At 40.8% G+C, this 17,214-nt stretch overlaps 1 protein-coding gene across 5 annotated transcripts in view; it reads right to left on the bottom strand.

Moving 5' to 3' along the window:
- Positions 1-8,893, bottom strand: part of Nf1 (neurofibromin 1) — a 252,748-nt gene extending 243,855 nt beyond the window's left edge. For 4 of the 5 annotated variants that reach the window (XM_027923915.2, XM_071603262.1, XM_071603261.1 and 1 more), the window contains exon 1: positions 8,459-8,887. In XM_027923915.2, the coding sequence (XP_027779716.1) occupies positions 8,459-8,518 (60 nt within the window). In that variant the 5' untranslated portion in view covers positions 8,519-8,887. Of the gene's footprint in view, positions 1-8,458 lie in introns of all 5 variants that reach the window. The other variant, XM_071603263.1, reaches the window with a different exon arrangement.
- Positions 8,894-17,214: the final 8,321 nt, after the last annotated feature.

A 17,214-nucleotide genomic window follows, 5' to 3' on the forward strand; every position in this document is an offset into this window, starting at 1 on the left:
AATTTGAGTAAGTTCTCTGAAATTCAATAGGATAAGACACTCAAAGCTATAAAATAAGAATAAGAGCAGGCAACAGCTTGTAGGCTGCAGTAACAACCCTAAACCAAACTAAAAGAGTGCCAGACTGTGGTTTAAAGAAAATATGCAATCTGGAACTTTGCACCTTCAGTTATTGCTACTACAAAATAATAGTATCATTTATGGAAAAAAAAAAACATGTAACATGTTAAAAATATAATTCCAAGTCTTTATTATAATAAGAAGGAATTCCAAATTAGCTTGGGGCTATCTTGTCTCAACATTATTTTGATGATATAGTCATTGGCTCAAAAGCCACTCTTACTTATAAAGAACATAATTATATATCAGAGGCATATAATATCATTTGAAGGGTCAAATATGCAGCCTATTGCAAATACTTTATGAGACTTTAGAGAGAATGCTATAATACCAGTTATTCATATTCTTCAATGTTGAAGCATATCTCTAAGAGAGATCTGTTTACTGAAGGCTCTAAAGCATGGTATTATATAGAAATTACAAGTTTCTGAAATCTCAAACTTAATTTAAAGTCACTACAATTGTAAAAACAACTTTTATGCTCTTCAAGGTCAAAATGAAAATTGTCCCATCTTTCCCTACCCACCCCCAAGAAAATAGAGTATTTAAAAGATGTTAGATGAAACAAGCCAATGCTTTTATAAACAGTCAATCTCCTGCAAAGAAACAGCTTAAGATACCCATATTCTACTTCAATATTGATTCTAAGCCTTTTAACAGTTTAAGCTGACCACAAACCTCCCCTTCCACTTCTATATAACATTCTCCTCAAACTTCCTTTTTAAAAAATGAGCCTTTCTACCATTCAAACTGGTAAATTTCTTTGCCAATTGCCTAGGAAATCCCAGGAATAAAATATTTTCTCAGATTCTTATTGTTATTCTCTTTAAATATGTAGCTTTGATAATTCTTTAAAATGTGTAGCTTTGACCTGTTTTTATTACTGTAAAGAAAAACCATGAGTCAGCACAACAGTTCAGTTTTTTAGGTAGGATACAAATTTTAGATGACCAGACTCATTTTAATGACCTCAATCCTAAAATCTAAGCCATTTGCTTAACTTTCGATATTGCTTTATTTAAAAAAAGATTTTTGTAGCTGCTATTCATTGGGGAACTGTCTGAAATATCCTTCAGAATAGGCTGATAAGTCTACAATTATTTATTTCTCTACTGTTGAAGCATGATATGATCCATTCTAGAACTGTAGATGTATTGACATTTTTCTTTCAGTATTATTTTTGTGGTGCTGGGGATTAAACCCAGGCCTTTGCATGTACTAGGCAAGTGCTTTACCACTGAGCCACATCCCCAACCCTTCCTTTGAGTATTCTTAAACCTGCTTGCATAATTTAAAAATCTGGGTTCCTGAGTGGTAGCAGAATCATCTTTAGGAAAAATAAAAAATGAGCTTTCCTATGCCTACAATCTCTTATACACCACAACTCCCAAAGAAAAATAGTTTGCCTAACATGTGGGTAAAACATATTTTTAATATACTGCTTCCCCTTAAAAGCATGTTATTATAGTGCAATAATATAGCCTATATAGAACCCCACAACACTAAATTTGAAAGCTAAAACAAAAATGCCCCATGACATTCTAAGTAACTTAAAAAACAAATAAGGCATGCTAACTACTGTATTAGATCACTGAATTTTCATTTAAAGACAAAAATTCTCCATGTTAAGCATATTTTTTTCAAAATGTAGATTTAAGTGGGAAAGATGGAACATGTCTTTAATTCCAGCTACCTGGAAGACTGAAGCAGGTGGATGGAAAGTTCAAGGTCAGTCTGGGCAACTTAGGGGACACTGTCTCAAAATAAAATAAAAAGGGTTGGGAATGTAGTTCAGTGGTATAGCGCCCCTCGGTTCCATCTCCAGGACTGCAAAAAAAAAAATTTTTTTAATAGATTTAAGAAAAGAATCCAACTTCCTATTGGCCAAATAACAAGTCAAATAAAAGGAGTAATATAAGAAGATGCAATATTTAAAATAAAACATAGCAACATTATGACATTTTACTACTATACTTCCCAAACTTGGAAGAACCATAAATTTATGTGCCATAAATTAGATAATAAATCAAGTAAACAGATCAATTACAGATATCCAGGATAAGTTACATAAGGATGCTATTAGTACCCTAAGTATTTGTCAATGAATGCTAAAGTAAGGTATAATATATTGGACAAGGTACATAATAGGGAATATCCAGACAGTAGTCATTTTCCCTCATGCAGTGAAAAAACAATAATCATTTGGCTATAAAAGCTGGCTGTGGTGGCATATGCCTGTAATCCCAGCAATTTGGGAGGCTGAGGCAGGAGGATCACAAGTTCAGAGGCAGCCTTGGCAGCTTAGTGAGGCCCTAGGCAATTTAGTAAGACCCTGACTCAAAATGAAAAACAAAAAAAGGGCTGGGGATATGACTCAGTAATTAAGTATCCCTGGGTTCAATTCCCGTACCAACAAAAAAGAAAATGTATAAGGCTTATGTTTAAATATCTCAAGAGTTTTTAAAGTGTATGCATTCATTTTCCTATCATTGCAAAAAAAAAACTTATGGAGAGCCTTACCACTAACAGTAAGTGACAAACCCAAGACTCAATAGGAAGAAATATAAGTTCTTCCTTTAAGCCCGCTTTTTTTTTTACCCCATTCCTAGTTATAGTAAGTGTCACTTAACTTATAAAACCTAGGTTCTTACAAAAAAACAAATTAATTCAGCTTTTTACATTGAAAACAGCTAAAATCACCACTTTTTTACCAGTCTCCCCTTCAACAAAGAATCATATGAAAAACATTCCAAGAGTGATACACTAACTATGCTGGGCACTCGGGGTGACTATGAAAATTCTAACGGGTCTTCTTACTTTTTTGATAAAAAAGCAAAAGAAAAAAACAAAACTAAGCTGTGTTCAACCAACCCTCCTGAGAGAAAAAGCTTACAGTGTGATTCTATAAAATCCCAAGTGACAAGAACACCAAAAAGAAAGATAGTAATGAGTTTAGTCTAAAAGGAGTTTAGGGGGCTGGGGTTGTGGCTCAGTGGTAGAGTGCCTGCCTCACACACATGAGACAATGGGTTCGATCCTCAGCACCACATAAAAAAAAATAAATAAAGATTGTATTCATCTACAACTCAAAAAAAATTTATACATAAATAAAAGGAGTTGGGGGGGGGGAAATGAAGTTTTACAGGACACTTACAGGAATTGGAAAAGCAGTATTAAAGCATCACGTACATACACAAAGAAAAGATGAAGTAAGTATGATATATACGAAGAGAATAATCCAACCTGCCTGAGAAAGTAGGTGCATGCTGAGGTAAGAGATATAGTTTGGCAAATTAAGTGGGGTCAGCTCCCAATACACTGTTGTGTCACAGAGAGATGCTGTTAAAATATTAAAGTTATTTTTTAATATTTTAAAATATTTAATTAATATTTTTAATATTTTAAAAGATTGACCTTCTAGTATTGGGAATCAAACCCAAGGTTAGTGATAGCACTAACCTACATTCCCAGTTTTTTTATGTTTTGTTTTATTTTTTTTTTAAAGAGACAGGATCTCCCTAAGTTGCCCAGGATAGCCTCAAACTTGCCATTCTACCTCAGCCTCCTAAGTAGTCAGGATTACAGATATGGGCCACCGTGCCCAGGAAAACCACTGTGTTTTCTAGAAGGAATCACTTTCAAAAAAAGCAGCAAATCCCTGGTATCAAAAAGAAAGTAGCAATCCAGAAGTTAAAAAGAGGCAGAAACTAGTTATCAGAGTTATAAAAAGGGTAGATAAACAGTAGAGATAGCATGATATAATGCAACAAAAGGAAAAAAAGGATTGGTTCACAGAGAAATCTGCAGGACCAAGTAAATGTTTGATTTCCAAGAGAAAGGAAATTTAAGTAAGTTTGAAGGTGAAAAAGAAGAAGTCACATAAAGAAAGACTAAGTCAAATCCTAGGTTAGGTGGGATGCTGAGGGGAGTATAAAGAACTAATTGTGGAACAGCTGGAAGAAAGTACTTAAAAGGATAAGTTCTAAAATAAAAAATAAATTATTTCTCATCCACAAAAAAATTATTTCTCACCCATAAAATATCCCTCACCATCAAAAAATATTCATTTTCAATTTATTATCAGGTCTAACAAAAATTATAGACCAGTATTTAAAGAGGGTAGATTTTTTGAAAATCCAAAATAACTTCAAACTTTTACAAATCTATTTATCCGACCAATTAGCATGAGGTTTGTAACATCAAAGACACTTGCCAATCATTTTATGCTGTAAATTTTACCCACACATTCCAAGGGCATTCTGATTAGCATTCACTCAATGTGTAAGAAAAACCACTAAGCTATTATAAATTTTAAAATAAAAGTTTATTGTGTAACATGTTCCTTAAATTTTTTATTTTTTTTTTATACTATTTCACTTGACTAGGTATGGGAAATGGTGCTTTAAATGAACATATTTGCAACAGATCATTAAGATGACTATTTTCAATTTTTTTTTTTTTACTTCTTTATATTTTATTTTGTGGCGCTGGGCCTGTGCATACGAGGCAAGTACTCTACCAACTGAGCTATATTCCCAGCCCTCAATTTTTGTTTTTTGTTTTTTTTTTTTTTTTTTTTTTTTGGTACCAGGGATTGAACTCAGAGGTACTCAACCACTGAGCCACATCCCCAGCCCTATTTTGTATTTTATTTAGAGACAGGGTCTCAATGAGTTGTTTAGTGCCTCAAACTTACTGAGGCTGGCTTTGAACTCATGATTCTCCTGTCTCATCAGTCTCCCAAGCTTCTGGGATTACAGACATACACCACCCAGCCTGGCCTCAATTTTTTTTTTTTTAAACTTCAAGTAGCCATATTTTTCCCTTACTCCCTTTCAGAGAGATAGGTGGGGCACATACAGCAAGGTCAGGCACACAAGAAGGTTCTAATTTATTAAGAAACTGGACTAAAGAGCCCACACCTTAAAGCTACACGCTTAAAATTCTCTAGTTTCAATTTGGAAACTTATTTGGCGCCATAAAGGCAGGTTAAGGAAACTGAAGATGTAACTTATAAATTCAGCTTTCTGGCTGTCCACTTTTGCAACTGCCATGTCCCTAATCAAGGAGGCAATCCCTCTTAAAACTATTAACACTTATTCAACTTAGGCCATAAATAAATATTAGGTCTAGATGCAATATCATCAGGTTGCAGAAATTTTCTTTATTGGGGTTGGAATTGTGGCTCAGGAGTAGAGCGCTCACCTAGCACGGGCGGGACCTGGGTTCGGTCCTCAGCACCACATAAAAATAAAGGCATTGTGTTGTGTCCATCTACACCTAAAAAATAAATATTTTTAAAAAAATAAAAGAAATTTTCTTTATCGTTTGGAAACAAGGATTTGAGCTCAAATGTCAAGATGAACAAATAATTTTCATAAAAAGTCAAGATGGAACACTACCATTTCTTTTAACTGGTACTGCACCAAGTTGCTGAACAATACTCATCAAAATTCAACTTGTCTGTGCTGGGCATGGTGGCACATGCCTGTAATCCCAGAGACTTGGGAGGCTGAGGCAGGAGGGTAGTGAATTCAAAGCCACGCTCAGCAACTTAGTGAGACCCTGTCTCAAAATAAAAAACATTAAAAAAAAAAAAAATTGAGGGGTGGGGGGCACCGGGGATGCATCACCTCAGTAGTTAAGCACACTAGTACCAAAAAAAATTCAACATGTCTATAATCAGCAGTGGTTAGTAATGTACTTCTGCTTCATTTACAACAAATATTAGAAGCACAATCAAAACAGCAATTCGCATAAACAGAGCTGCCACCTTTAGATATGCTCATGCTCCCTGGAGACTAAAGTGGTTCAACATACACATGTCTTGGCTATAATAAAAAAGGAAAACTTTGACTCCCCCTGGAGCCAGTGAAACAAGTACAAACAATATATGAAAAATCCAAAAAGTTTTAGTCAAAATAATTAAGATTCTTATACAAATATCTCTCAGTATATACAGACAGGGCTTTTCCCAACCCTCAATGAAAAATGTAAACTCTTCTAACTATACATATGGATTAGTAAAACAAATTCTATGGAATAGTGAGAAAAAAGTATTCCCGATTGACCAACATTCAATACTTTTCATAACGAAGTTCTCATTATTAAGTCACTCAACCACTCAGTGCCTCGGTTTCTCACTACACATATCTCCAAACTTAAGATGAACTTTAATTTGAATTAAACATTTATTACTTCTATAATTAATAAGCATGCATAAGTCCCTTATGTTAAATATTGAAAACAGCTCTATTTTTGCATCTCAAAGTCAGTGGGCTTTAACTTTGAAAGAAAAAAATGTGCGAAATAATGTCTTATATATCTCTCTCCTAATTACAACATAATACAGAAAAATGGTGTTTTAAAAACTTATTTCCTTAACTTTTAACAGATGGTAGTGAGACGCCACAATGCACATAACAAAGCAAACACAAAAAGCCTAAGGTCTTTTAATATTAGGTGCAGAAAGAAAATGTTGCATTACTGGGCACATAATAAAAATCATCTCTCTCTTAAAATTTAGAGAACTATCTCTTTCTTACATGGTAAATAAGCCTATTAACAGCTAAGAAGTGAAGAATTTATTTTTAAAGTGGAATTTTTTTAATTTTTAAAAATTGGGAACAGCTGTGATGTGAATTCTTTAAATTCCTGCATTCAGATTATTCTGTCCAGCATTCTACTGTAAAATTAATTAATTTTTTTTTTTTTTAAGATTATACTGTCCACAAGATGCAGCTTTGGGGTTCTTCTATGTACCTTTTAAATCCTTTTTCAAATTATGGACAGAAAGTATTTTTTTATCAAGTTTTAAATCTAATGCTGTATCAACAATGCAGTCTATTTTACAAAGTTAACATTTTACTTCATCAGATTAATAGTACAGTTAGTTGGTTTAGATGCCTTTTGATCTGGAAACAGGATGAATGAAACAACTCTTTCAAGTCTCTATTAGCTTCGAAATTCTACTTCATCTGTGTAGCTTATTCCTCTGCCTACTCCCTGATATCTGTTAGGTGGGTCAGAAAGACAGTTCTGAAAGGAAATGTTTATGGATCAATGTTTATGGAGCCCTTCCCCCCACCACTCAGCTCCTATAATGTTTTATGATTATATCCAGAAAACAAAATAGTTTGACTCAATCCTAAACAATTCCTTCATTTCAGAAACCCACTATAGAACCGTAGCTGCAAAAAGCATCCCTTTTAAAACCAACCCCAACTACCTATAGCAGCACAAAGTCAAACGAATTCTCACTGACAAAAGGCTAGGTGTGGATTCATTCTGATCAACTCCAGAATTTAGTGTTTGAAAGTCAGGGAATTAAAAAGTCGCCTCCCTAAGTTTTAAAACTTTCTTCCCACATCCTAAACATTCTCAGTGAAAGTTCTCTTGTCAACCAAGAGACAAGAGTCAAAAACATTAGCAAAATTATAGGATCTAGGACCACATCCCAGCTGTCTTTGCTCGATGTTGTCAGGGGCTCACAGGCAGTTTTCCACTTTCCTTTCACCCTTCTCCCCTTACTCGCCAAGATCCTCATTCGAGAAAGCAATATTCACATCTCAGACCGCTGGCAAGAAAAGGGGAAGGGGGCTTGCCAAAGAACGAAAATGAGGGGAAATCTTTCAGAACTACGGTTTCCAGTGCAAACAGCAATGTTAAAGGCAATCTCGTATAATTGGGTTATGGGGGGACGCCCATATGGGATATTAAAAAGATGCACAGTGTGTGTGCACTTGGAGCTCTGGGGCGGACTGAAACCATGGAGCAGAAAGTAAGAAACCTGTGCTTTCCCTGCTTTCTTCTACTCTTCCCCCTCCAAGAGAGGAAGCCACAGAACCTGGGGGAGGGGCGGGATGTTATCGTTCTCCTACAGGGGGTAGACAAGACAGGCCTTTGGGTTCCTTAAGTTACCCCGGTGGGAAGAGGACGAGGGACCCCTAAATATTACCCACCTTCGCTCAAGAAGAAAAAAAGAGGCAAGAGGGGAAATGATTAAATCCAAATGGAGCGCCCTAGAAAGCGCCCCCAGGTCACTCACCCCCATTACCAAGCGGAAGGGCTGGGATAAAGGGGATGAGGAGTTGGAGGGCTGGACAGGGAACAGGCCCCACCTCCCGATTTAGGAGGGAAGAGGAGCCCCAGCTCCCTGAGGTCCCCTCCTTCCCCGTACCTCCCCCCTTGGCCATCCCCACTTGTCCCCCTTCCCTTCTTTTCCTTTCCTCCAGAGCCCGAGGCAGCCGCGGGGGAGGCGGCCGCTCCTTCCTCCCCTCACCCACTTCGGCCCCACCCCCACTCCGCTCCCACCTCCCGCTCGCCATGGGCCCGTTACCTGCTCGTCGAAGCGGCTGACCACGGCCTGGACCCATTCCACCGGCCTGTGCGCGGCCATGTCCTCCCCGCGGCCGGGGGGCGGCGGAGGGACGGGTCGGCCGGCGCCCAGGGCCGGGAAGAGGGCGGGGAGCTGGGGCTGAGGTGAGGGAAGAGGCGAGGAGAGGGTCTGAGGAGTGCAGGCTCCGAACGTTCCCACGGGGGTGGGGATGGGGGCTCTGAGCCGAGCCGGAAGGGGGAGAGGGGAAGGGGGCGTTGGCAAGGAGGCAGGGGGGAGGGGGGCAGGGGGAGGGGGACCCGGGGAGGGGAGGGGGCCTCTTGGTCGGTCTCCCCACTAGCGCCGTCTCCCCTCAGCCATCACAGTCCGAGACGCCGCCATGACACCCCACCGGAAGTGGGATCCTTTCCACGGCCCGGAGAGGGAGAGCGAGCGAGCTAGAGATTGAGAGCGCGGCTGGGAAAGGGGAGGGGGAAGCGAGAGGGAAGGGGCCTGCCGCGCATGCGCCCGCGCTGGCCGGTTTCATTAATGAAAAAGCGAGTCCTCCTGGAGGTGACGTCACCTAACTCCACTGGGCCTGGAGGCGCGCGTCCCTCAACGCCGCGGGGCTTACCTACTCTAGCACTGGACTGGAGCGGCCGAAGTCCAAGCTGACCCCAGAGTATCCATCCGCTCCCATCCCCACCTCCCCCTCGGGCTGCCCCTCCCCCGCCAGCGTCGGGGTTTGAATCGCTCCCGGGGTTGGAAGTTAGGGCGTCCTGGGGCTAGCTTTTCTCCCAGCGCGCAGATCTCTGACGCCGATCTCTTGGGGAGGTTTACTCACCACTTCTCTGCCTTCAGCTCTCACACAACCTCAGGTTTCTAGGTTCATGGTAGCTTCTAGGGACTGCTGAGAAATAGGGGAAAGGAAGACCAAGAGAGATTCGTGATTTTTTTTTTTTTTTTAAGATCACTTAAATCCTAGAGCCTAGACCCAGGGGCAAAGAATTCCAACCCTTACTTCCTCTACTAAACTGATGGGCACTCAAGTTACTAAAACTTCTGCACAATTGAAAATAAGGTTCGAGTTTTACTGACCTCAAAGAGCCTTTAAGGGTCTCTCAGGCATTAATTCAACATCTCATCTCAACCTTTCCACACCCAGATGAGTAGGTCCAGGAAGGTTCTGTGATTTTTCCCAAGGTCACAGAGTTTATAGGTGGCAGATCAAGATGCAAAACCAGGAGCTTTGATTCCAAAGACAATAGACAGACTGGCTTTCCAGAAACTGAGGCCCTTCTCTGGGGTTCAACACGAGAGTTGAAAGGACTTCATGTGGAATTGGCTGTGCCTTTTCCAGAAAGAGGACTACATCCAAAACATAGGATTGTCTATCCATATATGACATTGGACTTTAGAATGAGTTATTTTTAGATTTATCTTCCTCGGTACATTTTACTCAGGCTACTGTTAAAATGTGCTTACCTATTAAGAGCATACATTACATTAATCAACTAGTTAGGCTAAACAAAAAGACGCTAACAGGGTGATAAGGTGAAGGAAGCAAAACCATAATTTTTATTTTACATACAAAATCCACAAAGCCAAAAGCCTGTGTACAGAGAGGTATATCCATAGAGAAATTTCTAGTCTGTGTAGGTTGATGATTGTCCAAAATAAATGTTAATGTGTCATTCCATTAGAACAAAAGGACAAAGTTTGGATATTTCTTTGATCCCTTCTTGAAAGCTACAACATGGATCTTGGATGATGTCAGCAATGATGACAACACTGAAAAGAAAGGGATGAATATTAAGCAAATGTCCCTCTCTGTTTTTTCCCAACTAGGACCCCTGAAAAAGCTCTCACTCATACTCCCAGATAGTATTCCAATGCCTGTACCTCACTGCTAAACTTCCAGACCAAACCTTCATTTCTTTTTCTCCTACTACCGGTGAAGGTCCCTAATTACTTCCTTCTTGCCTTGGCTTTTTGCCTGTCTATTCCCCTCATCTTCTTTGATACATTGAAAGCAATTGACACAACCCTCCATTCCCTTGCCTCCATTGATATTCCATTGCTAAAGTTCCTCTATGCATCCTTCCTCTCCTTGTCTGGTTTCTTCCATGATTCCCCATTCCTTTCTAACTCTGGAGTAAAACACCCAAACCTCAGATGTTGGCCCCCTACTCCCTCTGCAAGTCATTAATTTCATCCCAATATGTTTTTGCTGTCCTGTTTCCTCCCTGAATATCATGACTCTTATTACAATTGGAACTACAGTCATCTTCTCAACTTCTTTTTCAATGAAATCATTCAATTCTGTTGGACAAGTATCGTATCCAAACTCCTACTATACACCATGCTAGAGATTGAACTCAGGGCCTTGTGCATGCAAAGCAAGCACTCTACCAGCTGAGGTATATCTCTAGCCCCAACACCATGCACTTTGTTCTGCAGTGCTTATATGGCAGGAATTCTAAACCAAAATGCCAAAGAAGGTAATGCATAGATTATGGTGAGCTAAGGAGAAAACTCTACACCCCATTTAAAAGGGAAGCTGTCAGTCACTGTCAGTCAATTCTAGTCGATCATTTCCCTGCAAAAATGTTGACCCAGTGTTGCTAGATCTGGTTACTCAAGAGAAGCTGCAGATCAGAACTCTTCCAAATTTTACATAGTGGCAGCCAATTCACATTTTTTTTTAAAGTATTGTGCAGCTAAACAAAATACGCCTGTTGTCTGAATTTAGCCCATGGAAACCAATTTGACTAGCTGGAGTCTAGTGGGAAGAAATGAATTCTGAGCAGAATAGAATTAGGTTTATACTCTAACTTCTCCTATTCTGCACTGTCCAACACAAGTATTAGGGAATTGTGTTTGGTATAGTTTTAAATGCATTTAATATTTAAATAGTTTTAAATGCATCTTCCCCCATCCATCCTCTTTTTTGGTCAGGCAAAAATCTGACAATTTTTTTTTTTCAAGAGTCCTTATTCCAGTGGCGTTCCCCAGCTTCCACATCCCCCATCTCCACTGGCATAGCACTCTTGCAAAACAAAGAGCACAGGCCTCTTCAGGAGTAAAGCACTCCTTTCCCCAGCTGCTGGGAGTGCTAGTGGCAGCAGCTCTCAATTGAATCCCTCTCCAGAAACTGTGCAGACTAAAGATGCGAGCTCAGGATGTGACCATTCTGATGGGCTCTCCTGGCTCCATGCTCCCTTAAGTGATCTGCTCCCAAGGAAAGGATCAACTGAGGCTTTTGCTGTTACTGCATTTAGTTCAACTTCTGTGTCTCCTCTATCCTACTCCTTTCACTCCTGCCTAATGTTGACCCCTAGGGCATTCATTTCCATAAGTAAAGACTGATCCATTGAAGCTGAATCACCCCCTGGCCAACTAGCAGTGAGGGCTTAGTTGAAAACATAGGCCCTCACATGCTATAACAGCACAATGTTGAAACTTTCAATAATGGGATACCAGTAGAAGAATGTACAAATAGGTGCAATCTAGCAGGCATTTACGAAACATGAAGAAAGTGGTAATTTAAGGCAGTGGAAATGGATAGCTATCAATGAAGTAAATCTATGCCTTGGAGAAAGAGAGTGAAAGATTAAGTGATTAATCGCCAGTCAAAGGCTAAGGATAGCCTGACATGGTGGCACATGCCTGTAACCCCAGCAACTCTGGAAGCTGAGGCAAGACAATCACAAATTCAAGGCCAGTCTTAGCAATTAGCAAGGCCCTAATAACTTAGTAAGAATCTGTCTCAAAATAAAATTTAAAAGATTAGAGAGATAATTCAGTGATAAAGCATCTCTGGGTTCAATCCCCAGTACCAAAAAAATAAATAAATAAATAAAAGTGTGTGGGGGGGTGCCGGGGGAGGGATTAAGGATAAAACCAGAAAGCCTCCTTAGTGGCAAATGTGGAGATCGGGTGGGGTGGGGGTAAGTAGAGAAAGCTAAGGATCAGGCCCAGGACTTGATTATAAGAGCAGTAGAATTCCAAAAGATTCTCAGCTCTGGCAAGTCTTCTATGTCAAGGACAGGGTCATAGGTGGGAAAAACTAAGACCCTGACACCTTGATGGGGCATCTGGGTCAAAGCACTTAAAAACATTAAGACCCCACATCACCTTGAAAACTCTGGATTTTTAGAAGAGTCCCACTATTCCCATTGGAGACTAATCCTCCATCTTGCTTAAAGATCATTAAGTATACCTACCTTGAAAGACAACACACACCCTCCCAGGATCTACCTACCTTTCCACTGTCTTATCAGATCAGCAACTAAGATCAGGTCACAATGTAACTCCCCACTAATGGAGGAAAGGCACTCTATCTTGAAGGAACTTAAAGACCTATCCACTCTCTATATAAACCTACAGAAGCTAGGTGAGTTTAGGTTTGGGCAGCTAGATTGCTTTGGGGAAGGAGGGGGAGGACAGCATAATGCTAAACAAAGCAGAGTTTATTGATATAAGCACATACCTGTACGACAGTATTTACATCCTGGCAAGGACCCCAGGAAATAATGCGAACAGGTTGCTAGGATGGCCCCAGGGAGCTTGGAGAAAGGAATGGCCCACACCAGGCAAAATAGGGAGACAAAATAACTGCCTGGCAAGGAATGGAAGAAGAGAACAAAAACTCAGAGAAGGAGAATGGTAGATATATTATGTACATCCTGCTAGCTGACCATGTTCTGCCACTTATCACAGGCTCTACTGAGAGGGACACAAGCATCACTGAGAAGCTCAATGGCAGTTCTCCATAGACCAGGGCTGATAGTAGAAGATGTTACAGAGTTAGGCTCCATGATGGAAGTGGGCCTGATAGGATTCTGGAGGACAACGAGACCAGGTAGCAGTGCTTAACCAGCAGAAGCAAGATTAAGTGACATTGTTATGAATGACAAGATTAGAGTGTCAACTGAGGACCTGAACACTAGAAGAAACTTAGATGGACCGCCAATGAAGTTTCAGTATGTTGTTTTTAAAACCCAAGGATGGAATGGGGATGAGGCTGGAAGAAGCTAGCCTAAATAAGGCTTCATAGTCTTGCCCCATTTCTGGAACTGAGTCAATTTCTAGAACTCAACGTCTGAAGAAGACTGGATTCCCAGAAAATGTATATAATAATGAGTCCTCTGATCCTTCTTGAATATATCATTAGAATGGACATATTGGTAGTTGGCAGAATGACAACATTACATCCTTGGCCTGTGGGGTAAGAGCTATAGGAAAGGCCAAGTGGAACCCTCTGAAACTGTGTCCCTCCATCCTAGGCTAGAGTCTAAATTGTTAAAACTGGCAATCCTCCGGAGGGGGGGGGGCGGGTAGTGGCAGAGATTAGAGAGCAAGTTCAGAGGGGCATGGGATCCCGCTCAGGATGCTGATCAAAATCTACTCATGCTACCAAGCCCCCAGCTTCCCAGAAAGGGCATGCAGTTTTTGTCATTTGCTTTTCATTCTCCTTCCTGCTGAGAACCAGATTCAAAGGCTGGTGGTATAGCAACCATTTTGCCAAAGATGGAAGCTAAAGGAAGCCTGGGTCCCAAATACTTCCTCCAACATGTGGGCCCTGATCTGGCTATCTCTGGAATTCTAGTTAAATTAAAAAAAAAAAAAAAAAAAAAAAAAAAAGTAAACCCTCCATTTTGTTAAGCACATGCATGCAGGTTTCAGTTCCACACAGCTAGACGCAACCCTAAGTGGGAAATCAGTGAATCCTAAGAAATGTAAAGAGAGAGACTCTTAAACAGCTGTTAAACGGAGACCTAGAAAAACATGAAGGAGAGGTGACTATCAGAAGTGTTACTGTGGATTGTAATTTGAAAAATATACACAAGAATTACCTTCATTTTTGGTTGCTAAGTTTTTTGGTGCTGAGTATTGAACCCAAATCCTAAAGCATGTAAGTGAAAAACCAGCCTCTACCTCAGAGCAAAGCCTGTCCAAGGAAGGGGGCATGATCCTTGTCTTTGGAAAGACCCACAGAGCACTCCTAGGCACATACCCACTCTGCTGAGTTGTTTATCTACAAATAACAGGAGAGATCTGCTGTGCCAGGTGTCCCTGACTCAGTCAGGCTAGGTGAGGACCCATAGCAACCCCCTAGCAACCACCAATCAGCATGAGACAGGGAAAATACCTGGGATGCCAGATGACCCCCGAGTAGTATATGGTGGTTGATAACATGTTGGGAAACCATGTAGTTCAGCACGTACTCCCTTGTGGCTTAAACCAATCAGTTCAAATGAATCCCCCTCTTGTACTAACCAATCACCCTTACCCAATTTGTTCCCGCCAGTGAATGTGCTAATCCTGTTTTAGAGTTGTTTTATGATTTTCCCACGGTGTGTGATGATTTGCTAAGAGATGCTATGATGTATGTGAAGTTCCTACCTTCCCCAAAGAGTGTATAAAACTGCTGCAAACCCTGAGCTTGGGGCCTCTCAGCATCACCAGTTGCTGTGTGCTCGCAGAGGACCAAGCTAGCTTGCAATAAACATCTCTTTGTTGCTTACATCGATCTTGGTCTCTGGTGGTCTTTTGGGGGTCCCAAATTCGAGCATAACATAAGCATGCAATTTACCCATGAGCTACTCCATCATAGTCACTGTGCCTAGGCTCTTTCTCCTAATGCAATACTCCCTCAGAGCGTCCAAGTGAGGCCTAGGCTTTTTGGAGCTATTTATCATAAGTACTTTTACAATTAACAAATTACCAGAAGTAGTAGTAGCATCATCTTTACTATTAGAACAAAACATTGTACCAGGAAAGGGAGCTACAAAAAGAAATGAGAGCCAAACTCTGCCTTCAGTCCTTTTATCTGGGCCTGAAATAATTTTTCTTCTGTCTATCCCTTAAGGCCCACCTATCCTTTCATACTGAACTTGCCTTGACCACTTCAATTCTTACTCCTCTGACCTTTAAGCATGCATAGTCATCTTATCTTCATCTCAGGCTTCTAGCTCTAGCAATACCAAACCTTAGGAGATCTGTAGTATATTTGTTTTGATTGATGAATCAAAGAGGAGCAGCTAGAAACAATTAGTTACAGGCTGATTGTGATCAACTGCCTTGGTAAGGAAAACTACCACAAGGACTCATCCTACGTGGTGCTCTGGTTTAGTTATTAAAATGGTGAGTTACACACAGCTGGAAAAAAAAGAGGTTCCTTCCTCTCTGTGTAGTAATTAAGGGGGGAATGCTTCAGTCTTTAGCAATATAGTCTACCAAACTTTCTTTACAGACCATTCTGTTTCTATCATTTTTTCCTCCTCTCCTTCATGAATACCTATTGAAGTTAAGTGCCACAGAGAACCTGTTACAGTTGGATTTTTCTTTTCTTTTCTTTTCTTTTTTAAAGACATGGGGTCTCATTAAGTTGACCAGGCTGGCCTGGAACTCCTGGTCTCAACTGATAAGTGATCCTCCTGTTTTAGCCTCCCTAGTAGCTAAGACTATAGGCACATGTGCACTGAATGCCTGGCTTTGGATCAAGATTGTTTTTGTTTTTTTTTTTTTGGTGGTGCACCCAGGGCCTCACACATGCCAGGCAAATGCTGTGCCACTAGCAATAACCCAGCCCTACAGTTGAATCTTAAATGTCTCCCAAGGCTCATGTGATAAAGGGTTAAATGCTTGGTCCCAGGATGGTGCAATTAAGAGAAGGTAGAACCTTTAGGAAGTGGTCCTTAGGTCATGGGGGCAGGCCCCAGAAGGGGATTGTGGGACTCAGGTGTGTTCCTCACTGTACTTCCTGGGCTGATGAGGACAGCTGCTCTGCTCCACCATGGGCTCTCACCATATGGTGCTGCATATTCCAATCAGTAAAAAATTTAAAAACCAAAGCACCCCTGCCCGGCATTAGGAGTTATCTTTTATCATGGCTGCTCTCCCTTTCTCCAGAAAGAGCTCCTGGTTGGTTTTCTTACTAACAACTTAGTTGCAGAAGGAGGCTATGGTCAGAGAAAGGAAGGGAGGCAGCCAGTTCTTTGTTATGTCTGTATTTTCTGGTGCTGCTCTCATTTCTCCAAGAGTGGGAAGTGTTGTCCTATATCTGTTGCAGCTCACATTAAAGGGAAGACCAAAAAAAGCAGTCTGACCAGAGTGACTCCCACCCACTGTCCCCTGATGAGCCCAAGCCCCTTCCCAACTTCTTCTACCTCTGATGGGTCTTCAGAGGTTGTCCAAGCATGGTAGACAGTTTTCCTGAGTTCCCCAGTCTGAAGGAGAAATTGTATAGAGAGACAAGGGGATAGAACAGAACAGATCCATCCCAGAAGTTTCCAGCAACATGAACAGGTTTCCCACAGTCTTATAATTTTTTAAGAAGGGGAAAAAGTCATACTGGCCTCACTGAGAAGCAGGAAACAAGGTGGATCACCTGCCCCTCTGCCATAATGTCCCCCCACCCCCTGCCAGGTTATAGAGATGGAACAACTTACTTAACTAGACATGCTGGCACAATTGGAAAGTGAATTAAAATTTAGTAGAGAAAAAGTGAAATGTCTTGGAGAATTTAATTCCCTAGAGTCACAATGGGAAGTGTGGGTAGAGGATTCTCCTAAGGTCTGTCTGTCCTTGGGCGTCCCTCTTTTAAGTATCTTCTACAAGACTTCCCAAAGTTCTCATGGGAATTAGAAGCTATATTTTAGAGCTAAAAACTGAGATTATTTTAAAGCAGTGGTGACTTAGAAAATTTAGGATCTGTGATTCTTCAGCACAGCACTAGGAACATAGTTGGGATTCAATAAGGTGGATTTCCATCT

This window comes from Marmota flaviventris, chromosome 17 (assembly GCF_047511675.1).
Source record: "Marmota flaviventris isolate mMarFla1 chromosome 17, mMarFla1.hap1, whole genome shotgun sequence".
Classification (NCBI taxonomy): domain Eukaryota; kingdom Metazoa; phylum Chordata; class Mammalia; order Rodentia; family Sciuridae; genus Marmota; species Marmota flaviventris.